This window comes from Lampetra planeri, chromosome 18 (genome assembly GCF_965212315.1).
Source record: "Lampetra planeri chromosome 18, kcLamPlan1.2.h2, whole genome shotgun sequence".
Classification (NCBI taxonomy): Eukaryota; Metazoa; Chordata; class Hyperoartia; order Petromyzontiformes; family Petromyzontidae; genus Lampetra; species Lampetra planeri.
In genome coordinates, this window is record NC_136124.1 from 8,080,560 (window position 1) to 8,107,656 (window position 27,097).

A 27,097-nucleotide genomic window follows, 5' to 3' on the forward strand; every position below is an offset into this window, starting at 1 on the left:
ACCCTCCCCACCCAACCCCTCCCCACCCTCCCCTCTCCACCCAGCCCCACTCCTCCCACCCAGCCCCTCCCCACCCAGCCCACCCCTCCCACACCCTTCCAGCCCCACCCTCCCCACCCAGCCCCTCCCCACCCTCCCCACCCAGCCCCTCCCCACCCTCCCCTCTCCACCCAGCCCCACTCCTCCCACCCGCCACCCTCCCCACCCAGCCCCTCCCCACCCAGCCCCACTCCTCTCACCCCCCACCCAACCCCTCCCCACCCAGCCCCTCCCTCCCCACCCAGCCCCTCCCTGCACGACGGACACAATAATCCCCTGTGGGCTGGTGTAACCAGGAGGTTCCTACCAGTATAAGTACATAATGTAAGAGACGTTAGCTATCACGTGCCGCTCATTCTCGGCCTTCATCCAGCAGTGAAAATCCAAGGCTGGTAATATTGAACTTGGCTAAGTTGCGCCAGACATTTTCTAGCTTGGCTATTCAGAGTATATAGCGAATTTGAAAACACTGATATCTTTCCATTCAAAATAATCTGCTTTAGTGAGGTAATCTTTTACTGGTAGGAACGAAGTGGACCAGACCACCAATAGATTATATCGTCCGACCTTTTGTCCGCGTCCGTTTGTCCGTCCGTCCGTCCGACAAGATGGCCGCCCGCTCCCCCTGCGCGCGTGTGTGTGTGTGTGTGCGTGTGTGTGTGCGTCTGTGTTTGCGTGCGTGCGTGTGTGTGCGTGTGTATGCGCGTGTGTGTGCGTGTCTGTGCGTGCGTGTGTGTATATGTGTGACTGTGTGCGTGTGTGTGCGTGCGTGTGTGCGTGTCCGGCCCACTCGAGCGGCGTGATGAATGGGCGCTATTGGGCTTCGGATCGTTATTCACGGCGAACTGGAAGCGTAGCAACACAACTTCATTACGTGTGCGTGTGCGTGCGTGCATGTATGTGTGTGTGCGTGCGGTGTGTGTGCGTGTGTGTGTGCGTGTGTACGTTTATGCGCGTGTGTGCGCGTGTGCGTGCGGTCGATATCCCTGTACCGGTATTAGTATTATTCCTACCAGCCCACCCCGCAGGGTCCTGTTAAAAGGTTTATTATTTATCTACAGTATTAAAATAGAGATTGCAGCGTATAGCCCGTGCAACATAATCCATCGTTGTTACTGTATTTCTATGCCGCCGCGTCAAAACACGCACAAGTGTATTTTGCCCAATCTTGATTTGAAGCTTTCGTGACTGCAGGCATCTATACTCTTTGGTTCTTTCGGTAAAGTCACGGAGTTAGAAAAAAAATAAAAAAACATTTCTTGCTGTGGGTTTCCCACCTGATGATGATTGCTTGTGTTGCAATCGAAACGTCGTGATTTGTTTTTATTTTATTTCTAAGTACGTGACTTTACCGAGAGAACAAAAATAGTTTTTTTTTAGATTTGAAGTTTTCGTGACTGCAAGGATCCATACTCTTTGTTTTTTTTCATAAAGTCACGTAGATAAAAAAAAAATCAAATATATTCAAGTATGTATTTTGCCCTAGATTTGAAGCTTTCGTGACTGCAAGGATTCATACTTAGGTGTTTTCGGTAGTCACGTAGGTAAAAAATAATAAAATAACAATACATGAAAATAAATCAATTAAATCACTTTCTTCGGTAAAGTCACGTATGTAAACAATAAATAAATAAATAAAGTATTATTTTTTACCTACGTGACTTGACTTTACCGAAGAAACCTAAGAGTATGTATTTTGCCCGTCATCGGTGACCAATCTGAAGTCTCTGATATCGACCCTTCACAGGGCGCCTTTTGATTGGCCGTTTTTGAATTTCCCGCCGATGGCCGGACCAATCAGTGCGCTGAGTTCGCTGCGCACGTGGCCTGCAATTGTTTCGGACACTTGATGTGAAATGGAAATTGTAATGTTTTTTGAACTGGGAAATATGTTCTCTAAACTTGAGCAGAATTTGAATAATTATCTTGTATACGTTTATTCTAGTTATATATTATTACAGTTGCTGAGCACAAGGCCAAACTGTTAAGTAGCCAGCAGCAATTCACAAGTCCCATCTCAAAAAAAGTGTTTGTCTTCAATACATGCCTTAGAAGACTACACAAATCCTGGTCCAATATTTTTTACATTGTAAGATGAAAGAAAAACGTTCATATTTCCCAAAAGCAACACAGCCATATTATCTGCTAGTAGCATACATAATTAAACATGTCCTCAATTGATCCACGCTCGTTATCTACACATTCGTATTATCCGTATAAGCGGATCAGAGAAGTCACCCGCACAAGTTTTGGCCTCACACAAGTGATACATTCATGCTATTCTCCGCATATTTTGAAGTAAAAGACGGCTCACCTGTCCGCGGTGGCACTTTCATTCCATTATGCACAGGAAATTACAGATATCTTGAATTTTCCGAGCAGATAAGCGAAAACGGTCCACCAACAACATCCGCTACACGAAAGCAGATAAGGGGGAGAGTGAGTCCTATATGTTTTCTCTTATAAGTGTTCAATGTTAAAGATAATGTGATGGATGTATTTGATTTAGGCATGTATTATATAGGCACAACCAATAGATAAGACGCACAACAGGAAGTTGCTGCTAATTAATTTTTATCACAAAGTGCAGACATCTCATACAGTACATTGCAATCTCTTTGGAACCATTTACAAAAAAATACATTGGAAACATTTCCCTAAAAAAACATATTACACGTCAGTAGAATTACAGTGTCTAAAAACACTTGTTTGGCTAATTGTACCGTGTTCTACAACCTGCATAAATCTCACATTTTTCACAACACTTTTTATATTCAGGTCAGAATAAGCAGAAAACAAAAAAAAACTTTCTAATTTTGGTGGAAAATAACACCAGGTCTTGTATCGTAAATTTAGGAAAAAGCTATGGCACACTAATTCTAGAAATAATTATTGTAAAGGAGCCTGAATTTAGGTCAACATTGGGCCTAAAGCTAGGATATTGGGATTCATAGACTCATACAGTACATGTAGACAAAGTCGTTTGCTCACTTGCAGGCAATCCTGCCTGCAATGCCTTTGCTTATTTAGGGTCATATTGTTTTAATCGGACTTTTCAGTGGGGAGGTGGACTTTGAAGCTTGGCCATGATGGGCACAATGGAGAGCTGGGCCATGAGCCAGCAGTGCACATGGGGTTATAGAAAACCTAAGTAGAGTACTGTACTGTAATGAGTCCATGCCTCGACTGGAATTTGTGCAGCTCATATGAGTGCCCATCATTCTAAAAGGCACAGGGCAGGTAGTGCACGTCAAGACCTGGCTCCTTGTGGGCTGGTGTGGGCCTATGTACAGCTGTTGTGCTTCATACTAACTATGAAAAAATAAAACTCATCAGAACCAATGCATGTTTTTCATGTGCTTCCATCACAATTAGCATGACAGTACTTTCACACAACAAGGATTTTCACAGAGTGATCTGCTCATCAAAACATTTTCACGTTCTCGCATGTCACGTAATGGGGGTTAGGTCATTTGAGGTGACACGCGACCTCTTGCCATAAAATACCTTGTGACTTCACGAACAACAACAAATGTTTAACTCAAGGATTGGCAGCAACAAAAAGGCTTAATGCTAGAACTTACATGGGAAAAGTGAAAACCCATGAACCACAGATGTAATTCAAACTTTGGCTTTCAATAAATGTCATGTCAAACACTTTGCAATTAAAAGAACGCTTCAAGGTTCACATTCCCAACTTCACTGTGAAACAAACATCACCCTGGTTACGGTACTTAGTTCATATAACTATTTCCAACAAAACTGGAACTGCTGTATTTGTCATTACACTTGGAAGTAGTATTAATTCAATTCAAGTCACTAATCGGTTTATTTCTGATTGATTTCCACAGCTTTCAATACATGGAAGATACATTTAAGGTTGGTATCTCTCACCAGGGCGAAAGCTCATAATTCTTAACACTGATATTATGAACCTTATCTATACATTTTATGATCTGCTTATTCTGAGCCATGTGTTTAGTGTTCAACATTCTTCAGCCTGGGCCAACCACAATCAGCTAATCACTAATAAACATAGCAAAATGTTTTTACAAAGGTATAGTATATGTTTGAGAAACGATTCTCCTTACAGTCCTTCAACTCATTAAATAGCTTTGAATACATTTACAGTCATTTCGAAAATGTCTACGGAATTTATATTAGATCCAATTAAGGTCGATCCAAGGGATATTAAAGTTGTATGTTATTAGTTCTTTCGGTAAAGTCACGTAGATAAAAAATGAAATTAAAATTAATAAAAAATAAAAACAATGATTTTATTGTTTTTATTTTTTTATTAATTTTAATTTCCTTTTTTACCTACGTGACTTTACCGAAAGAACTAAGAGTATGAATCCTTGCAGTCACGAAAGCTTCAAATCTAGAATTGTATGTTATTCATTTACCAAATCACTACAAGCGGCTTACCAACAGCCATGAAGTACGCACACTTAAACAGTACCTTATTGCAGCAATTAATTTTACAGCCCAAAGACAAGTGGGATTTTCACAAATGTCCACACGTAGAAAAAGTTATCCATCAGACTTGTGAGCTACCATTGACACACAAATACATCAAAACAAAAACTATTGTAGGTGGTGAAGAGCATGCTCCTCACTCCCACGTGGTGAACTCCCATGTGTCATCACTTAGACCTCCAGTTGTCACAGATTTCCACTGCGTCTTCACAATGATGGAGGTGAGCACTTCTCAACACCAAATTTGGGACCCACCGCATTGTGGCTTTTCTCACGTGCCAATCAACAGACAATGGAAATGAACATTTAATAAAAAATAAAACACGAATGATAATCTACAGTACACCATCCGGTATATATAGCACAGGATAAATGCAGAAGGCTGGACGAAGAGAAATGCTGCATTGTGTCGATGGCAGCTGAAGAATGGAGTTGAGATCTGCCCTCATGTCAAGAACTTAACTTGTTTCTTGCACAACACATGGTATTCACCTGCTTTCCACAGACACTAATGCTCATCACCAGACAGACACCATGTTCATTCATGAGAACAAGTCCTTCTGCAATCCTCATTATCCAACAGCGCTCACCAAAAAAAGAATGTTATTCATGATGGCGTACGCGTACTCCTTCATGTGCATTATGTACACAGCATTTATTTAAAAAAATATCAACACATTTACAGCACAAATAAATGTGACTTGCAGAGGACAGCCGGTGTATGAGATGAGCTAGTGATGCAAAACGCCACACAAGGGCCATGCTCCAAAAATCTGATGCCCTAAGAACAGCTCAAAAGAGCCTGGTGAACAAAGACAAAAACATCTTGAAACATTCCGATTCATTGTTTCGTACCCTCAATCAGGGAAGCAAACGTTTACAGAACTTGTTTTTCAGAATTGATACGATCCAGTGTTTATTGGATTTGTTGTATTAAAGTTACAAAACTAATTATCCCATAACTACAACAATTTGTGTATATCTTCTATTTTTATAATGCTGATAATACTGAAATGAAAAAACACAAGTATTGGTCATCAGTTATATACAGGCTACGGTATAGTTTTATAAATATCTATACAAATACATACACAGGCGCGTTTTGACAGTGTACAATGTCAGCGTTATTCAAACCGTGAGTGTTTTACACGTGCAAAGGCTGTTGTGCTTTAAGAGGAGGCACAACTGCAAGCGTACAGACTGCCTTTTGTACGAGCACCATGTGGGGGTTAACGCAGCCGTGGCACATTTTGCAAACCAGGAGGAGGGGATTAGAGTGAGGGTGGCAGATGCATCAATTGTAATGTCATGCGTTTGCACTGTTTGAGCCCATTCTGAGTTTTAGCGGTGTGTTCACCTAACAATTGATTTACTTTGCTTAATGACTGGCTATGTAGAAGCAGAAAAAACCCACTCAATCAAATCACACAATACGAACATATTTTAAAAACAAAGTCATCTTGTGAATAATTAAAAATGTTAATGTAACCCCCAAAGAATATTTAAACAAGATGGATCTCAAGTTAAAACAGTAGCCCTTGACTGATTTTATGAGAACATGGGCTTTGCTTTGTGAGAGTTTTACACTGCCTGCCGACACACTCCTTCTCCAGACTTGTCAACTCTAACCCACGCCACGTATAAATAATTAAAAACAGCCTCCCCCAGGGCATCATCACAATTTAGCCAGTCCTGTCATGTGACCTAGGAGCTGTCATTTTATCAGTGTTTTATATTGTTGGCCCGAGACCCAAAGTGTTTGAATGGGGCTCCCGAATTGGGCCGAGCTGTATAGTACTTGGGCTCAGAGTTGTCCTTGATAAAATAATTGCTCAGAGATCACGTGATGGGGTATTGTATATTTCAATGATGCCCTGGGGGGAGCCTGTGTGTGTTTTTTTAGATTCCTGCTGACTTGCGGTGAAGAAGAGCTTCCAGGTCATTGGATTCTTCCAGGATAAATACACATTCTGATAAGAGATCAAATGCCTGGAGAAGTCAGTGGCCATCAATATAAATCAGGCTTAACATTCGTGACTAAGACGCAGTTTTGAACCTCATTCCAACTCTTCGTGACTGCTGCCTGTGATTTCTGTAGGTCCCTCACAAGACAAAGGCATGTGGCGTAGTTTGAAATTACAGATTTAGAATACGGCAATGGTAGATGCCATTCTAAATTACTGCCGTTCCTGGTGTCGACCGTTGGTCGTAAGAGAAGGCGGCTGCAGTTGCGAGGCTGCGTGGACACCACAATGTTATCAATTGGCTGTCTGCAGTCAGAATTGCTGGTGAAAGTTTTTAAAGTGTTGAATTAAAAGAAAATTAACCCAATGGAGTTTGTGCATGTATTAAAACATTTTTGCATTCATCTATGGACAAGAATTTGAACTGAAAATGAAAACAAGAAACCACTGGCTCCACTCCACACAGTTCTTTATAAATGTAATTGCGAAACAATTGAGGCCTTGCCCGAGTGTAAGTCTCTTCAGTGTGTCACGAAGCAATCCGATGAGGGTGGTGTGCTCACCCCTTTGTACTTACGCCTGGTGTGGATTGGCAATTCACCTGCGATTGTTGAGTGTGGCTTCACGCGAGCTCGACGTACATTGGAGTGCACCGAAGAACGCGCAAGTTTACCGAGTGGCCAACAAGTCATACAAAATATATTTTATTGTTGAATAATGTATCTGATAATGCAATGCAACCTTGACGCAAATCTCCTGTTACAGGCATTGCTGGCCAAATAGTTAGGAAATGTTGCTCATTCGTGAGTTTGTAGATTAAGACAACATGCGCCCAGTGCTTGCATATTGGAAAAAAATTACTAGGCAGGTTTATTGCATATATAGTGAAACAGTCATGCTTTAAGTTGATGCACAGTATGTAATGCTTCCGTTTTCCTGTGTGATTTTCAGGGATGCACCGTTTGAATTTGACCGAAAACTGTCAGATCTGTTGCTATCTAAACAGAAACTAAAATGTTGTATTTAGTTTGTACCCCCACAGCCACAACTCCCAGATCCCAGCCTGACCGATCACTGCATAACAGGTGCCGACGCTGCTCGAGACACGTTTGAACGATGACGTCTGTGCGTGTGCGCGTGTGCGCGTGTGCGCGTGTGCGTCTCCATCTGCGCAAAGGGGCTGTCACGTTGGAGGTGGCCCGTTGGTATAAATGAGCATCGGGTGGAAGGACCTGGCGAAGTTGTTCACGTGGGCGCAGATCGGGTGCTCCTCCGTGGAGGGCATCAGACACACGAGCAGGAGCAACGTGAAGAGCAGCATCAGCTGGAAGGGCAGCGAAGCGAACACGACGCGCCGCGCAAATGACCCCGGCGTCTCCTTCGCTGCGCTCCGAGCCGGGGCCAAGCTCTGCGCTGCTGACGCCCCCCGTTCCACAGCGTTGCTTCCGCTGTGTAGACTGCCGAGAACCGAAGGCATTGACACGTCCAGACACAAAACGCCAATTAGCGCATCTCGCAACACGCAGAGGCATTCACTGCAAGAAAATATATATGGAACGAATGATGAACCGTCATTTGAATTGGTAATACATTTATCTTCATTTCATTTTATTTTTTTGCAATTTTCTGTATCGTCTGCAAAGTTTTTTTTCTGCTCCTTTAGCCCAAATGTGACATTTGACATGTTTCGATTTAAAGCTTTCGTGACTGCAGGGATTCATCTTCTTGGTTCTTTCGGTAAAGTCACGTAGAAGGGAAGTAATAAAATAATAAAAATAAAACATAATAAAATAAAATAATTCTCACGACGTTTCGGCTACAACGCAAGCAGCCGTCTTCTTCACCTGAAGACGGCTGCTTGCGTTGTAGCCGAAACGTCGTGAGAATTATTTTATTTTATTATGTTTTATTTTTATTATTTTATTACTTCCCTTCTACGTGACTTTACCGAAAGAACCAAGAAGATTTGACATGTTGTTTGCGTACGGTTGCATAAGCACCAAACAATTATCGTACACAATTCAGTCCAGGTATCATGGATTGAGATTATATTTCTTTCAGCAGGAAGAGCCAATGAACTGTTAGGGTTTCTTTGTTGGGCGTCCTGCCACGGTATAGATGTTATAAGATACAAATCTTAGTTACAACCACGATTACGTAGGTCACGATACGAAATATATCAGTGCATGCTTCACATTGACTGTAATAAATTATTAAAATCAATGCACAAATGCATCGTTACATGCCGTGATAAGAAAATTAGGGGAATGCGATGTTGAAGATACATATAATGATTGAGAACATGCAAACATTGAAACATGAATTCTACTTTGAGAAGAGTTGATTTTTTTCATCTCTCGATGTTATTCAGTTAATACTTTGCATCAATAAAACATAAATTGGAAGAGCTTATGAAGACACATTTTCTAATTGTAATATTAGCACAGGACATCTAATTTAAAAGGAGCAATAGCATGACTACGTTACATTGAATGGTTTCATTTTCATTGCACAGTAGCGGCGAGAGTGAAGAATACCTGTGAACTGGATGGTCGATATTCACTGTTGGATGGCTGCCCTTGTCTCTTTTCATCTGTTAAGAAAACATCCGACAATACGATTATTTCCATTGTGTTTTTTTATTCAAGTTACTCCACAGACCGCTACATTTCTTCTAGGTTGGATAAGATGAGTACATAAAGTCAACAGTGGATGTCCAAGAGACACAATGATCACTGCCATGGAAATAAAACAGTGCCACCAGTGGCTCAGGCAAAAAGTAGGAGCATCGAAGCAGTAAAACGGAGGCTGATTAAAGGTAATTCACAAATGGCAGCTGGCAGTGAGCGGGATGGAACCATAACACACGAAGAATACTATCTAAAAACTAGTAGGGGGATTTTAAGCGGATCTCTATAGCTACTCGTGTATTCCAGGAAGTCAAATCACTTTTCAGATGACGGGATGGTGGTTCCAGACGTCACAAGTGAATACTGCCAGGGAGAGAGCTCTGTGATAAGATGCAATTACTGTGAACATCATAAAATAAGCAGATGCTGGAGCAAAATTATCAGGACTATAAAAAGCTCAGAGAAATATATCAACCTAAAATCGTGGCATGATGCCTAATTTTTTATTTGAAAATCGTCAACCATAATCCACTGCTGGATAAAGTAATACGCATTATAATAATTATTGGAATAGTTACTACAAGTCCTGAAAAGCCATTAGCATTTCTTACAGTTGTGTGATACAAAAATTCACCGAACACAAGCACATGAGTGTTCATCGCTCCATCTCCACATCCGACGTCATCTCAGGCACGACACATCACTAGAAGTGAAGATGGCCAATGGACAAGGCGTGTAATGGAAGGCAGCCAAAGAATGGAACACATCCAAGAGGAAGACCACCAAGTTGATGTAGCGGTGAGATTCATCTCGCAGGAGCGCGATGGATTACGAATTGTGGCATCGGGGGCCCAAGAAGGGTGATGACAGTGTGAGAAGTAGTATACAGCTATGGAGAGGACATGGCTGATGATGGCACATCAGACGACCAACGTACATAAACGCAGCCCAATGGCTTCCTTAAACAAGGAAACTATTTAAATGGTCCTTACCAGAATCATCGTTAACATCGTCTCACAACGCTGACATTTTATTATCTTTGCAAATGCTGGCCCCAAACGCACCTCACGACTTGCGTGGATGTTGCTGATGTTGTCAAACAGCGTGTGCTCCAGCTCCTCGAGGCTGCCATTCACCCTCTTCCACCTGCACAGAACGTCGGGCAGGAGCTGGAGGAGGGTTTGCCCAGCCGTCGGGCGGACCCCCGGCACGCAGACCCTGGCCGCCGCCGCTGCGCTCTCTGCCTCGCTGTCGGTGCTCGACCACGAGTCATCGTTGTCGCCCTCCTCCTCCTCCTCCTCATCCCCGTCGCCGCAGGAGCTCTCCAGCTCCCGCGCACCCAGCGTTAGCGACAGCACGAGGGGACGGCGCGACTCCGCGTCCTCCTGGAGTTCCTGCACACCACGTGCAAAAACAAAAAAAAACACCTCCCAATCAAGTGACTCGACGGACCGTTGAATTGTCATGTTTTGAGATGACGATGATTCTATGCAACTTCTTTTGCATCTCGTTTTCTTTCCAACAATTTTTAAGTGTGGGTGAAAGTGTTAACGGATTACATCTGTGTGAGAGGACATCACGCCATGCACCGTGTGAGGTTCTCTCATACGGCTCGGAAGATAACGTTAATATCTCTAATTAATACTTCCGAAGACAATCGCATTTTGGAAAATGCAACAACACCTTGAATATAGACGATTTGTCTTCATTGTTAGTCTCATTTGTGATGTTTAAGTGATTCATCTTCTTGGTTCTTTCGGTAAAGTCACGTAGAATGGAAATAATAATGAATGAGACTGTCTACTCGACAGACCTGCTCTCCACCTGAGGACGGCTGCTTGCGTTGTGGTCGAAACGTCGTGAAATTATTTAATGATGTTTTATTTTTATTATTTTATTATTTCCATTCTACGTGACTTTACCGAAAGAACCAAGAAGATGAATCCCTGCAGTCACGAAAGCTTTAAATCGAAATGTTTAAGTGACTTTTATATGCATGATCCCAGTGCATGTATCATAAGTGTAATAATTGACTTTAATCAATGCATGCCTATTGGCAATAGAATGGGAGCTGAGATCGGCTCGTGTGCAGGAGATAGATAAATCGCTGCATCACAAGACCATGAGAGATTGACATGTCTTGGGGAAGCCTCATCCAGCAGTGGATAGATCACAGCTGCTGCTGCTGCTAACGACGAGGTTTATAAGCGCAAGATAACACCTGTTGTTCTTGTTGTTTGGGTCGAGTCTCCACGTACAGTGAACACAAAGCGACGTGAAAGGCACCGCGTGCTTACCCGCAGTTGGGACAGCGACAGCTGCAAGGCGGACAGCTGTGGGGAGTGAGCAGCTGTGGAGGCACGGCATTGGCCGAGTGTGGCCTGCGCACCGTCCAACCACAGCGCCAGCTCGTGCGCCTGCGCGTCCAGCTGCCGCCACTGCTGCAGCCGCGTGACCATGCGCTGCTCCTTGGCTTGCGCCTGCTCGCGCAGCTCTTCCCAACGCTCGAACACGCCTGCGCTCCGGTACGCGCCACACAGGCACACACATGCAAGTCAGAAAACAGAGATCACCGTAAGACTTTACAGAATGATGGGGCTATTGTTGTTAGCAGCACCCACCCCTCCCCCCACAGTGTCCGTGTGGGTGCTGTAGCCAACACCACACCTGGCCCTGTTTACCTACCCAGCACTGATGTTTACATAATGCACCGGGTATTCATTTAAGGCTGAGGTGACCTAGGGGAAGCCTGGGACTGGTTCATATATCACTGGCCACTGATATTGGGAATGGGCAAGAATGGAAATCAGGTCACCGGGTTCACACACAAACAAACACGTGCACACAAATACATATATGCAAAGAAATAAGAGAATAAAAAATTTGCCGCGTCTAAACAAGTTGAGAGAGGAGGCGGAAGGAGCTGTCCAATTCCTCTCCCTCTTCGTAGTCCAACCCATGGGGTCCTGGTGCAGATGCACCACCTGCTCACACTCAACAGCTACGACATTGCGTACCGGACAGCTGCTGCTGCAAGCCCGTGGAGTGGCTGCCGTCTTCTTGGCCTTCCATTAAGGCCTCGCCCATGCAGCGCACGCGCTCAACGCTGCTCTGGCACTCGGTCAGAAGCTGCATCTGCGAGACCATGCGGCAGGTAGGCACTCCGCTCGTTCACACAATTCTCATGCACCACACCGTTCCCATGCACTACACAATTGCCACACAAGGAATTCCTGTTTATCAGTCCTCACGTAGCACCACGGTTCAGGGTTTTAGAATTCAAGCAGTCGTTATACGAGTGTGATGAGTAAAATCTTCGTGACGATTAAACTCAAGAGTGCACCAGCCAGGTAGGCCAGTGGCAGGTGGAGCGGCTCGCACATAAAAGACTGCGGGTTCAAATAATGCTTCATTCCCCTGGGGCCGGCATGAAGAGAGGATGAGGCTATGATGCGGTAAGTTAAGAGCGTTCGCAGTGCATTCGAGCTGTCCAAGCAATGAATCCGACTGCTCATCAAAAACTGACCGAGGAGCATCACGGCAGAATTCGATGAACATTTTTTTATTTCTGAAAATGTGTTGTGTCACAGTTGCTTTGTGAGATCTTACTCGGTGGGTAGTTAATTCTACGATTTAAACAATTACGCCAATTAAAGCAAAATAATATTGGGAACCAAAATACATGCATTGAATCGTGTTTATAATAACTGATCATTTACTTTTCACACATGTTTAGGACTTGTTGTGTAGCACGAATACATTATGCATGTGCCACAAGGGAAGAAACGAGAAGCAGTTTGTAAATGCAACCATTACAGACTGCCTTAAAAAAAATAACCATGCTCACTTTTTTTTTGCAGAGCATCTCGAGATGCGGTCACATTTAGTTTGGTATGTAAATCCCAACTGTATTATTGTCGATACCCCCCTAATGTGATGACCGCGGTGTTCTATCGAGAGGTAGTGACTCAGGTATGCCCTCGGGTCCCCGGACTCACGTATTGCGCGTAGGTTCCATCCAGGTCCGGTCCCGTTGGGGTGCGCCGGCTCAGGAAGTGCTCCGTCTGCTGCAGGTGGTAGCGCGTGGCCTCCAATGCCATGTTCAGCTGCTGCAGCTGGAGCTCAAGGACGTTGCCGTTTCCATCTGCCATTAATTCAGAAGCATCGTCACCATCACCGTCCCCGACATCGTCACTGACATTGTCACCATCACCGTCAGCAGCAGAATCGGCAAGTCGTGCGCAGGCACCCCCACACAGCACAGTAGACGTCAACATGGTTAAATGGAAGTCCGTTCACGTTTCGTAATTTGGCTGAACTCACGCAACTGAACAAATTAAGGTCGACCTATGGTCAATGTTAATAATGCTGACATGCTGTATTGAAAACATATACATGTGTAAGAAATTAGTTTAAGAAATTGAAAATTGTATCAAATGTTCTCATGCATGCTGTTGGCCATGTCAGCATTTATCATAAATTGTGGGCAGATTAATATAGCTCCCCAGAACAAAGAAAATTAAGAACACCACAACGCATGCATTTTAAACAGACACTCATTTTATGGATCCCAAAACTATAAAAATTCCGATATAAATTGATAGCCGCTTTCATTATAGATAATACGTTTGCCATTTTACATTATCATCAAATCTATAAAATGCAGTATTCTGACATTGTCATTCTCAGGATTACCTTGACATTACGTTACCAGTTGTGAGCAGACGTTTGATATCGCACATTTAGTTTATCCCACTTTGGAGCTCACAGTATGGATCACGAAGACGATGATGCAGTTAAGCATGAGCGAAGGGTAACGTCGGCAGTGGATGTTAATGAACAGCGATGATTACCGACAACCAACGTCAAAAGCAGCGATGACCGTGGTTGACAAACAGCTGCAGTAACCCCACAGAGGCAGAAATTAGTGACTGGTAAACAGGCCGTGCGTAAAGTTGCATTATAAAACTGCAAGGGGTTATTCTGAAATGAGATGCCACACAGCATGGGAATTAGGAAGCCAGGTTGCCGGGCATATTTCCATCCGACCTGCCTAGCCAGGCACGAGGCTGGATGGAAAGCGCTTTCCTGGTGCCGGGGGGGGACGCGGGGGCGAGTAGTGGTGGTTGGCAATGAGCATGCAGAGCGCAACGCCCGCTGTGCCTTGCATCATACCCCTTGATGTCCTGAGGACACTTTCTGTCTGAGCGATGAAGGCCTCATGAGTCTCAGTGACAGCTATATCTGAAAGGACAAAACCCGCACAATTTCACATCCTGGGCTGTCAACACAGCCTGCAGCCCTGCCCAGCACAAGGCTGTGTGTGAGTCTGGGGGACGAGGCTGCGCGACTGGTACCAGCCTGAAGGTTTGTCCAGGGGTCGACAGCCTTGGAGTGGTGTGCATTTGTTAAACGGTGATAAAACGGCATGCGATTTCACTTCAACGGGTTTGTCTGTGATGACTGACGTTCCCAGGGATAATGTATAAAATGTCAACGGTTTGCACTTTCCAACGTTGCGATGTTGCAGTGCACGAAGAGCTGAAACGTGTGGCTCAGCTCGTTCCATGTAAACATTAAGCAGATAATTATTATGAATGTATTTTCTGTAACCGAGGAAAATTTTACTAGAAAAAGTGATGTCACAGGAGCAGGGCGTAGTGGTGCATGGCTGTAATCAGGTGCTTTGGAGGAAAGTAGGTTCATAAATCCATCTGCTTGTATTTTTGAGTGCTACCACCCCATATGCATGGGTTTCCTCCGAGTGTTTTGGTTCCTCCTACGTGGAAATCACTCCTTAAAAAGAAATGAATCAAATAATTTCAATGCAAGGTTTCCCTGAGAAAAAGTGCTGAGATTCATAAGGCTTGCTTGTTAGACAAATCACATCATAATTAATCTTTAGACTTTGGTGAAGTGCTTCGTTAAACAATTAAGAGTTTTCATGTTCATACCCAAAACCGAGGAGTACAACATGGACATGCGCATACATTTACATACTTGTAATCATATATTCAATGAGATCAATGTATTTTAACAGAGACCTGGGTTTCAACATTCAACAATTTGGTGGTTAAGAAAGTATTGTGAAGAAACAGAGGGTCTTCTATCGCCATTGACCCCTGGCACCTGACCGACCTTTGACCCCTGGCACCTGACCGACCTTTGACCCCTGGCACCTGACCGACCTTTGACCCCTGGCACCTGACCGACCTTTGACCCCACGTACCGGTAAGAGTGCCATCAGCGTCATCATATCCCCCGTCATCGTCGTCTTCCTCCCCTCTCTCAGGTGCCCCCTCCATGCGGGTGATGTCAAATTGGTAGTCCCACTCGAGGCTGGCTGGCGTGTCTCGTCCCGAAGGGTGGGCGAGCGCTGCGTTGCGCGTGGCAGAGGGCCGCAAGAGGCACGGATCGCCCACCGAGCCCACGATCGGGGCGTTCGCAACGCCGACGCTCATGCCGTCGACGCTCGGCGGAACCCCGTCCAGCTCCTCCGGCTCCGTCTCGGCGTCCGACTGATCGTCGTCATCGTCCGTCACCACCACCTGCACACAATTCAGAGGCCCCGTGCGGTGGCGGCGCGGTGTTCAGTTCAATGCGCACGCCTCTCAACAGTCGTCCCCTTTTGCTTAAGTTTGTATTCACAAGTTCATTGCCCAAGAGCAGGTGCATAGCTAAAACTCCCATCGGATCGAATCCAATCCCACTTCCAGCTCTTCATCTCTCACCATCGCTCTCCGTGCGCGAGTAGTTGAAATATAACGAGGGAAGAGAAGGAGAGTTCAGCTGGTCTCGGCCTTGCCTTCATCGGCAGTGTTTTTTAGGTGACAATGGACACCATCACCGCATGCAATTTAACCTCAAGCATGCATGTGACGATACAAGCACGGATGTCCGTGCACATGTATTGTGGTAAAGAGAAAGGTCCCCATTAAAGGAATGTGAAATATCCACCACTAGATCAGGATTAACAAGAGCAATTAACAGGGAGACACTTTGACATGACTCTGACTACGTGGCTGGTACTTGACAGCTTATATATGTGGGTGGCTTGTGGCTGGTGTACATATATGATGTCTGCACATATCGAGTGTTTGATGGGTGTACGGATGGTCTATCTATCAAGCGGTGGTTTTGTACATGAACAGCCCTTTTGGTAATCCACCGCTGGATAAGGGCCTGCCCCAATACCGTGCAGGTCATGGGGATTACTTGACCATACTCCACCATGCTGCTCAGGGTAGGTTGGTTCTATACTAACCCTTGCATATGTAAAATATGTTCAGGAGCTAAACGCCAATGTTGAGGTCTGCGAGCCATGAGAGGCCATCCATGCGAGAGTTCGTGTTTTACTATTCCTGATTGGTGAATGCACTGAGCACAAATTTAGGAGCATGGTATACAACCATACAGATTCTGCTTGCCCTCTGCTGTCCACAAAGTAGCCCCAGGGTGCTGTGGCTGATCTGTATATCCAGTGTTGTCTGACGTACGGACAGCGGTGGACCTCACACTGCACTCCTGAATGAACCCAGACCGCGACTGCGGGGTACAAGTCTGGCCCGGCCGCCCGCCCGTGTCGACGAGAGAGAGCATCGCTCACCAGGAGGCCGTGGATGCGAGTGAGATATCGCTCGACGCGCGCGAACACGTCCTGCCAATCTCGCCGCAGCTGCTCCAGCTCCTCCTCGATGACGGCGGCATCCAGCGGCTCGCTCTTCTGGATCAGCTCCTCAGCGTGAGTGATGAGCTCCTCAATACGTGCCGTGTTCAGCTCGATTTCCTGCTGGTAGGCCTGCGGGCCGTGACAATCGCAAACAAGGATGGAACATCGTGCACGCGCACGGACCGTGTAACGCTTTCCAAGCCGCACAACGAGATGTTGTCACACGGCGCGTGATACGCGACGTCGCGAAGATGACGTCACACCCAATGAAGTCATGGAGAAATTAGGCAGGAGCATTAAGCGCGATGCCATCGCCTTGGCAGAAAAAGCTAATCTATTTGTAATGGATTTTTGTACTGTGATGGGCAACCCTTTGATACATTTTATATCAGTTAAGTTTTATATCAGCTAAGTCCCGAACTGCAACAAAACTCACTCAAATGTAATATATAATGGATTCTCTTTATGAGAGTTATCGCGAACCCTGCTGATGACAGATAAATGGGCAGGGCTAGCGCATAAGCACTTTCAACCTTCGCTGTAAAGCGTAAAAAAAAGACAGACGCCAAAAGGCGGAAATCAAGACGATCCTACCGGACGGCTGATTCAAGGAAACGTGATCAGATGATGGACAGTGCAGGCGTCTCACCCGCAGCTGGCGCAGCTTGACCTCGCGGTCGAACTCGGAGAAGTGCTCGAGGTTGGTGAGCTGCAGGTCCATCTGGGTGAGCCACACCACCAGGCTCTCGCGCGTCGTCTCAAACTCATCGCGCTGGCTCACAAAGTGCTGACCGGGCGTGGTGTCGGGGCAGGGAGACAGGAAGAAGGTATTGGGAGATCACATCTCAGAGAACTCGAGGGAAAAAGAAGCACATGCAGCAGACCACAAGGCCCGTGAGTGTCATTCGGAGTGAAACGCCTTCATCGTACTCCCCTCTTCTCTCACACTTTTTACAAAAATAAAGCATATACCGATTCCAACAAGATGCAAAAACAACAACCCACGAGCAGCCACCGTGGTTGTGTGCTCGGGGCTGGCCTTGCCCAAGGGCCGTATCTCAGCCCGGGACCAGAAGCGAGCGACGCGACCGTGCGGTCCGCGTCTTGGCGTGCCCTCACTTTGAGGCGGCGCAGGATGGCGGCGACGCGGCGCTGGAGATCGTCCCAGCGCTGGTTGCAGCTGAGCACCATGCGACGCAGGCAGCACGTCGCGTCCGTGCGGTTCTCGCGCGCCAGCCGTCGGTACTGCTTGTTGACGAGCTCCAGCTGCGTCAGGCTCTCGTGCACCTGCCGCTGGATGCCCTGGATGGGGTGGGGTGTGGTAGCGGGGGTGGTGGTGATCGCAGGCAGGGGACATCGGGCATCAGCACCGGCTTTATCGTGATCGCCGGCAATGCTGACGCTGGCGGCGTCGCTTATAAAGTCATCAGCGGTGCCATCGCGACTGCTGCCCTCTTTATCAAGAGCAATAAACGCCGCCCAATGCACTCAGGAAACATTTGACTTTGACTGTACTTATAATGCCCCTCCTTCCTATGACCACCACTGTTGAAACATTGAAATACAACCAGTTGAATGTCTGCGGCTGTCGTGCGTCGAGTATTGATGACCGTGTGCGGTGTAAAATCCGTGCTTGTAGAGTGACGAGTGCTCACGAGCGCCCACGGTTGAAGGGGGGGGGGGGGGCGGCACCTCAAAGCGTTTGAGCTCCTCCTTGGCCTGCGTGTACAGCACCAAGGAGGAGTTCGGCGAGGCGGCCGTGCGCTCCAGCTCCACCAGCCATTCCTCCAACCGCGTGTGGTCCTCCCGGAACTTCTGCCATAGCCGCCACGTGTCCTCAATCCTGCCAGCGGGCACGGGTAACGGGGCACGCACCCGATATGGCACACGGGTGAGCACCAGGGGGCAGCAGGTACCATATACCCACAGCACCTCCATCCAAGGGGGTGATCAAAGACTCCAAAAACTAATTAAAAGGTGACTTGGCAAGTTACCAAAAATTTACAGAAATGTCCATATATAGCAGCTAGAGTCACTGACGGTCTATTCTCTAGAATATCTTTGTATAGATTACCATCTACAAGCGCACGTAACTCTGTTTTGTACACCATATTGAGATGCAGCTGTATTTAGACGCTAAATTCATCCAAATTGTATTGTAAAAGCATTGTAATTAAAATCACCTCGATTTTCGGCATATCATTTCAATTTTTGGCCCCGGCATGGGTCCGCGCGCTTCACGATCGGCGCCGCCGCCGCCTCCTCCTCGCTACAGTTGTAGCGAGTGAACGAGGGAGTGAGCGAGCCGGTAGGCGAGAGCCCTCGAGGAGAGGGCACTCGACGAAGAGAGGCGCGCTCCGCATTGCGCAGGCGCAAGTGGCTGCGCTAGAGTACGACGACTCGCTGGACCCTGCCCCCCACGGCCCCCTATCAGGTGGTGTGGCAGCTGGCAGAGGCCACCTCTTTGTCCAGTAAAGTACTCTGCTATCTCACCAACAGGACCATTTGCATTCGAGTTCAAGTTCATTTATTAGGCATAGCCCTGTGAATCGGGTGCAACCGCAACAAACAAAAAACAAAAACATGAACAAAAAACATCTTAAAGTTAATATGTGACTAAGTGACGGTTCAATTACCCCTGCTGTGCAAAGATGGCATTTCCACTAAAAAGGCACGGACTGCAGTAAAACGGATGTTAAAGAAACTCTGACCGTCATTCGCAGGAGTGGGTCATGATATGCTGGCATCAATTCAAATGCACAATTTAAACAGCTATGTGCACATACAGCCCATTTGTCAATCCAATACTGAATGAGGGCCTCCCCATGCTGTGTGGTCGTGCTATTTGACCATAGATCACCCTGCTGGTCGATATGGTTGGGGAATATGAACAGCACTGGTGGCATATGCAGCGCAAAAGTAGCTTTAGTTGCACTGCCCCCTACTGCCCATCACAATAAACTATATTACGAAATTGATTCTAGAATTTTTGCAAATACGGAAATAATATATTTTATTTACGATGTCTTTTCAAGCACATTCGGTTCTCAATGTTTTTGTTAAACGTGATAGATAGCGTACGCTTCAGCCATTAAAATACCACAAGCAATAAAACATTAAGAGTGGAGTGGTGACACATTGGTTAATGCGCTGCGCTAAGAACCTGGTGAACAGAGTTGAATTCCTGGTCTCGGCCAACATCAGTGGCGGGCAATATCTGAACCGTCCTGGACACCCACCACCCCCACGACGCCTTTTTCCCACAACTCACAGCGACCAGCCTTTGGGTCGTCTGGTCAAACAACCCCCACCACCGACACGCCATGTGGAAGGGGGCTTCATCCAGCAGTGGACTGACAAAGAGCTGTACATTATCATAAGAAAACACTACAGGCGTTGAGTCCATCTTAAGAAACACAAAACGGTGGCATCGTCGAAAAAACCTCAAGCGGCATCGTATTGGCATGTGTGGCAACCGGTTGTGACACAACTGGATGTAACATAGCAGCAATGATCCCTTGAAGCATTGCTCGTGCCTCCAAGGTAAACCTGAATGGTGAGAGAGCTCAGCTTTCGTTCCTCTTTGTGATCTGCGACTACACTCCATCGCGGCCCCGATTAACAACACGGCCAGGTACACGCTGTGCCCAGCAGCTCCGTTACCCCTCTGTGGCCAAAACAGCAATGTGTGCAGTCGTGAACACGGCATTAATTAAAACGGTCCGGACACGGTTCGCACAACACGATGCTGTTATAGCGAGGCTCAATGGCGGTGCCGTTGCCAACATTTCACTTTTATTTGCTTGTAAAAACTTTCCAAATTGTGCCCCACTTCACCAGAAAAAAGTGCCACAATGTAAAGTGCTCGGAATTAATGGGCTTTGAAATTTCGGAAGGTTCTCAAGAGAAGCAGCACTTTGCAGGCAAAAGGTTAGTGGATCACAGATTTGTAAAAACTGAGTTGCCAAGATGGCAGTATAAGAAGTGGGTTTACAAGTCCGTCCACGTGGACTTTTTTAAAAACTAAATCTTTACGCATGCTGGTTTAATTATTATTAGATGATTCACAGTCGATGTGACTCAGAGCCTAAATGACTGCAAACACGTCGGCAAGTAAATAGATAACTTTAAAAATACAATAAAAACAGATGATGTATTCTACGTCGTCACTCTTATTTCACATAGGCACGAAATAAAATATGTTAAGTATCGATTGATGTTGTGCAAATAAGATATTCCATCTCAAGTGATTATCCAGGTGAAATGTCATACTAAATTAAAAAAAGTTTTGCTGGCGCATGGGCAGGCAAGTGCACGGTGCTGATGTCACCACCCACATCTGCACAATGACGCCACTGCATCCAACAGCGTCGAGCTGGGTTCCGACATCACACTGACGTTACGCCCCCTCCTACCCCCACCCCAAATGTGTATCCCACGCAAATGCACGGGCAGTGCTAGTTTTGCAACAACAAAAAAGTACATCTCGATTTAAATAGATTTGGCATTATCTACATTTTTGTTTTATCTGTGCAGTCCCTCCGCCCTATTACCCCAAATACCAAATAATCGCGAGTCGGCAGCACTTCATACTTTGTGACTGCTCTTCCCAAACTCAGGGGTTGGCGCAGGACGAACGGAAGCCCCACCTGAGCCGACGCTCCATGGCTGTGGCGCAGATGTTCCTCCAGCGCCGCTCGAGGCCGCGCGTCGCCTGCGACAGACCGTCGCTCTCTGCCTTGCCGGCGCACGCGTCGCAATCCTGCAGCAGGGCCCCGCACGCGCCCAGAACCGACGACACGCTGGCGCTGTGCTCCTCAATGTCTTTCTGCAGCTCCTGCGGGAGACAGACGGAGAGAGATCGGACCAGCGAGACGAGCCGCACAACCCCATCCCTCCTCCTGGGCACCAACTTCTAGTCAACACCAGATGTTTACGACAACAAAAAAATATTTAGTTAAGAGAAGCAGAGGTGGTCGGATGCCTCTGAAGTCTAACAGTGTAAAATCCCTGAGCCAGCACCGCTGAGATCCCAAATGTGAATCTGCATTTGTTTTCCTTTTTTCTATCAACATTCCAATCTCAATATCGGAATTGCATCACAAGATCAATTAATTAGGAGGAAATGGCAAAAAAACTAAGACTGGCATTCTAAACGATGGAAACTGTTCACCGTCATGTGGGAACACAGAGACGAGGGAAACCACTTGCGAAAAAAGACCTATAGTACCGCTAGACAAGGCTTAATAGCCTAACAGCAACATTTCAGTCCGTGTGGATTATAGTTCGGGGAAGAGAAATTCCCTTGAGCAGGAACCTCGGCTGTATTTCACACATCACTTGCTGCCCGTTGTTTACGCTCTTGAATCCACTGGGGACAGTTCGAAACGGGGTACAGTTTGAAAGAGGACTGCACAGATTTGCGATGCGACAGTGGCCCTTATGTAAGCGTGTGCAGGCCACAAGAGTAATAAGATCGCATTGCAGTGGGACCAAATCAAATACCACCTCACAAAAGAATCCCTGTGCGTGATTGCACAAACACGCTCTGGAGGCAATGGTGCACCTGTTTCGGCAGCTCAATAGAGAAAGGTCCCATTTTCCTTCTTGCCGGCTTAAAGAGCTTGGGTGTCTCATTGTGAGTAGAGGGTTGGGGGTCCCGCTATTACGTGGTAACTGACTAGCAAAGCGATTCGCCTTCATGCAATCCCATCCCTCGGCAAGACAAATAAATCTCGACGCGCTTCACAAGTCTTCCATTATTTAAAAGGTGCCGAATATAATTACGCACAAACACACCTTTCATCTATCGAGACTCGCCTTTCAAAAAACGACGCATGAATGATTTATAGATTTTAAATATGCATTTAAAAGACCCCTGTTTATGCATTTCAGTTGACGGGAATTTGCGGGGTTTTTTGATGTTGCGTTTCATATGTTTTTCTAACGCCTCCCTTGTAAATCGTGCCGGGACAGTACACTCCCTAACAAGACCGTGTGCACACCACAGGCGAAGTTCACTCGAGCCCCAATGCTAAAAGCTCACTCCTCGCTGACCGAACGAGTGTCAAGGCGCCAAGCCCACGCTTGCGTGACGGACGTGACCAGCGTCACGCACAGGCGGGGCGATTCGGGGAGAGGAAAAAAAAACCCACTTCAAACTGTTTACTATCCAACGTGCAGCCGTCATAAGGGACTTTGAGAGGCCGTAAATAAGCATTAACTTTGCTATATATGCAAACTTTACGGCAGTCAGAATTCGACACTTCATTTTGATCTGCACTGAGATTGCTTTTCTGCTTGTCAGAAAAAAAAGGTTAGAAGGGATTCCGAATGAGCATTGAGGCAGTGCTCATCTACGTTATGCAGCCCTAGGCCAGTGGTGGAAATTCCACATTATGATGCCGGGGTGAACCTATCCATAGGACAACCACTTTTAACTTGCCCGCAAAGTGGTATTCATATTGGCCCCGGAGAGATGATGGACTTTAATTAAATTTTATTAATTTAATTTTTTTTAATTTCATTTTATTTCTACATACGTGACTTTACCGAAAAAAATAATGAGTATAATGTCTCCAGTCACGAAAGCTTAAATCCTAGATTATGATGGACTGAGTTGACCCCCAACCGGGCTTTTAACTGGAAACCTTACAATTGTGAGCCACTCTGCTGCTTGATTTCTGATTGTACGTTTAAGTTATTCTGTTTTTCAACACGTCTAATGACTTTCACAGAATACTGTTAATGTCTTGGAGATGTTAGCTATTACACAGAGCAAGCATCTCAGTGCCCCTTTTTCCATGACATCATAGTTATTATTATTACTACGACCAATTTACCATGCATCCAGTACAAAGGGGCATCCATTACCTGCCACCACACGCATACATACAGCCCGCATTAAAAACACACACACAACAATTACCGTACAGCGTAAGCAAACAGAGGCAACATCTCACTACCGTACCTGCAGGCGAATCCCAACTTGCCCCGAAGCTACGATGCACTCAAGTCAAAGTACGCTCCAGGCACCATGTCGTCGCACGGCCGTATCCACAATTAATTTCATCCCAACGCAGAATCGCCAGTCTTGTCACATCCACACTCGGGAACGTCTGTGCGCCCCCCTCTCTTTCTCTCGCTCGATCTACCACTCTCCCTCCTCTGGGCGGTTGGAATAGCGAGCAAAGCCGGCTGCTAGGGATACTGTTCACGTGGATACAGGTGCAGGTTGGCTCCCACGCCCAACCCCCTCCACATCGCCACCCCCTTACTTCCTCCCTCCATCCGCGCCGTGGCATTCGACTATGTCTCGACTACGCCCCAGCGCAATCGAACGAGCCAACGGGTGAGCGAGCTTGTGCCACGCTGGGCTCGTTGTCTCTCACCCTGTCCCACCCTCTGTCAGCCCCACCCACTCCCCGACACCGATGGAAGGAAAACCTGTTTGTTTTCCTTCCATCGGTTTACACCTTTCCTTTAAAAATACTAATCTACGCAATTCTCACATCCTTTCGATGCTCTTAAAAATCGTAATGTCCATTATAAAATACGCCACCCCGTGAAAGTTTATCAAATATATCAGCATGGCCACATCCAAGAGGCTGCAACGATGGCTTTATTTCATGGTGGGGTGGTTTGGACTGGTGTTTTGGGTTTGCATTGGCAATGCTGCCGCTTTGAGAGGCAGGTTGGATGCTGGTCAGAGTGATTTGGGAAACTTGGCCATGGTATGACTGAAGGTAAGGCCTCTTGCAGGAATGCAAGCATGTCGAATGGGTGTGTCTTCAATCCCTCTCAAGAAAGAATACAATGGACCATCTTAAAGGGTCCTGATTTGGCTGGCTTATTTTTGCAACAGAGCAGAGAAACAACACCTACTGTGTTTCTCAGCTTAACTGGGGTGGGTTTGCATTGCCAGTCAATGTTAGGTTAGAGACCTCAATTCAGTGATTAAAGTCTTAAAAACGCATCTGAAGTCTACCAGTGCTGAGTGGGATTTTTTTTGTCTTGGTGCGATTCGTAGATTTGTTGGTTAAGAGTTATTTTGAGTACTGAATAAAGTTAGCCCACCAGATGTTTGTTTATAGACATGTTTGCAACCACTGTGTCTGACTGTCATGAGCTGCACTCCAATAATAACAGTGGCAGCCTAGCAATGGAACGTGCCAGAGATGACGTCCATAGAGGAGATTGAGCGATTAAATCGGTTCATGTGGCGGCGTTAGGCGGATTGTTACATTGCAAGATTGTGAGAGTTGGTGGCAGCTTTTCATCTAGCAGTGGATTGACCATGGCTGAAGCTGATGATAATGATGATGGCGTAGACAATGTTCTATTGAATGATTAATTTACTTAATGATCCAGCAGAGCCACGCTGATTTGTAGGACTCGTTTTCAGGAGGGATCCTGCTGCTGCATTGGGATTTTACTTGAGATATTTTCAGACATTAAATTCGTGAGTGTTTACACGAGTGGGAAGAAAGCGGAACAGCCAGAGGCAACCCACACGTGCAAGGGGGGAAACACTATCCCCGTACAGACGGAAATGGATGGCAACTAGGCCACACGCTGTGCTGCCTTCTCCTGGTGAGTCACAGTACGGGCACCTCCTCGACGCCCTCGGGAAGGGAGCTTCACAACTTTTGCGCAATCCACCAACCCTTGCTGCTTCCACATTGCTACGTGCATAGCCACCACCACCAAAATATTTTTTCCTCCCAAGAGGTAGCAAACGGTGACCATAAAATGGCAAACAGCAGTTGCACACCTGTGTGCCCTTTGGATACTTCATGTTTGCCTGGCCGGCATACGCAGGGCACGAAGTGCATATGCGTGTGCAGGTGCTGGTGGTGGTGGTGTTGTGTTTGGGAGATGATGTCACTTATTTACAGCCGGCTTCATTTTCCACTGTTAGTTCAGGGTGGTGCCCAGTGGACTAGCTCTATGTGAGTCAATTTTGTATGAAATCCGATCATATGGCACTGTGGGCAGGGTGCATTGTGTCTCACGATCAGCAGAAAAGCAAGTTCAATGCATGGTCAGGGGTCGAATCAGGCCACCACCATCGTCATTATAATGATCATCATCATCACACCGTTCTTACCATGATCACCATTGCTGTAATGATCATCACTGTCATGAGCATTAATCAACCTTAGTCATCATCATCCCCCTTACCACCATTATGATAATTATCATTGTCATTATCATCACCACCCTTATAATAAATGCAGTGACCACCATCAGCCTTACGATTATTATCGTAATCCCTGTGGGGGTCAATGATAATAATCGCCACTTTCTGGAAAGTCAACAACGGTCATCTGTACGGTCATCTGTACGGTCATCTGTACGGAGGCGTTGTCTGCCAAAATTCCACCACTGGCTCAGCACCAACCATTGATGGCTGCTGATTTACCCTGGAGTACACGAGTACGGAGTCATACTTTCCTATTTTCCACAGAACTCCAAGACCACGCCACCATTATGATTTAATGAGGAATGAAATGAAAGCTCATAATACAAGTCAATTTGTTTTAAGACGTTGACCGCTGACTTGATAAGTTGGCTTCACGATTCCAGGGCTGCCAATAGGCTCAACCATTTGAAATTATAGCCAGGCGTGTGACGTGAGCCCCGCAACCCCATTTAAAAAAATCACACAACGGAGAGTGGTGAAGGGACACATGGTTGATGACTTGTGTCAGGTGAGTTGATGAGGGGCAAAGGGTCAGGTGAGTATTAGACAAGCTGAATTGTGAGTGGCAGGTGAGTTGCTAGTGAGTGGTGCTAGGCGAGTTAATGTCTGACGAGGGGGGTCAAGTGAGGGTCACGCGAGCGTCGCGTCACCCGTCCAAATGACGGGCTGCCAACTCGTATTTTCAATGATGAGAATCATCTGCGTGGCTGTACTGTGTTACACTGTGCGTAATAGCCGGCGCTCGCTGCGAATCGGCAAGAGCGATCGAATCTCCGAGCAGGAGAACGAACGTGCGGCGCCGAGAGGTCAGCCGTGCCATCGCCGCCGGCTCCCGTTGCCGAGCACGTACCTGCTGCTGCGCCAGCTTCAGCTGGATCTCGGTCGCCTCGAAGTCGTGGTAGACGATGGGCTGCGCCAGCGTGGCCTCCATGCAGGCGAGCCAGGAGCGCAGGCTGCCCATGGCACTGTCCAAATGCTGCTTGTTGCCGCTCACATCCTGGAGCCAGCGCACCCTGCACGCCGCGCACGGCACGCGTCGCTCAACACGCGGTCCGACGCTAGCGCGCCACGTTGTGACTCTAGCGCTCCCCGTTGTAGGTCACCGAAGCTT

The 27,097-nt window shown here is 46.6% G+C and overlaps 1 protein-coding gene across 2 annotated transcripts in view; it reads right to left on the reverse strand.

Moving 5' to 3' along the window:
* Positions 1-2,596: 2,596 nt before the first annotated feature.
* The window catches only part of LOC144723598 (nesprin-1-like), a 50,184-nt gene continuing 25,683 nt past the window's right edge, over positions 2,597-27,097 (reverse strand). The window contains exons 11-24 of one of the 2 annotated variants that reach the window (XM_078602460.1): positions 26,837-26,999; positions 21,431-21,618; positions 18,474-18,624; positions 17,901-18,083; positions 17,431-17,568; positions 16,719-16,910; positions 15,342-15,660; positions 14,288-14,356; positions 13,111-13,256; positions 12,130-12,247; positions 11,410-11,627; positions 10,177-10,506; positions 9,020-9,075; positions 2,597-7,939 (exon numbers count right to left, since the gene is read on the reverse strand). In XM_078602460.1, the coding sequence (XP_078458586.1) occupies positions 7,666-7,939; positions 9,020-9,075; positions 10,177-10,506; positions 11,410-11,627; positions 12,130-12,247; positions 13,111-13,256; positions 14,288-14,356; positions 15,342-15,660; positions 16,719-16,910; positions 17,431-17,568; positions 17,901-18,083; positions 18,474-18,624; positions 21,431-21,618; positions 26,837-26,999 (2,545 nt within the window). In that variant the 3' untranslated portion in view covers positions 2,597-7,665. The remainder of the gene's footprint in view (positions 7,940-9,019; positions 9,076-10,176; positions 10,507-11,409; positions 11,628-12,129; positions 12,248-13,110; positions 13,257-14,287; positions 14,357-15,341; positions 15,661-16,718; positions 16,911-17,430; positions 17,569-17,900; positions 18,084-18,473; positions 18,625-21,430; positions 21,619-26,836; positions 27,000-27,097) is intronic. The other variant, XM_078602461.1, reaches the window with a different exon arrangement.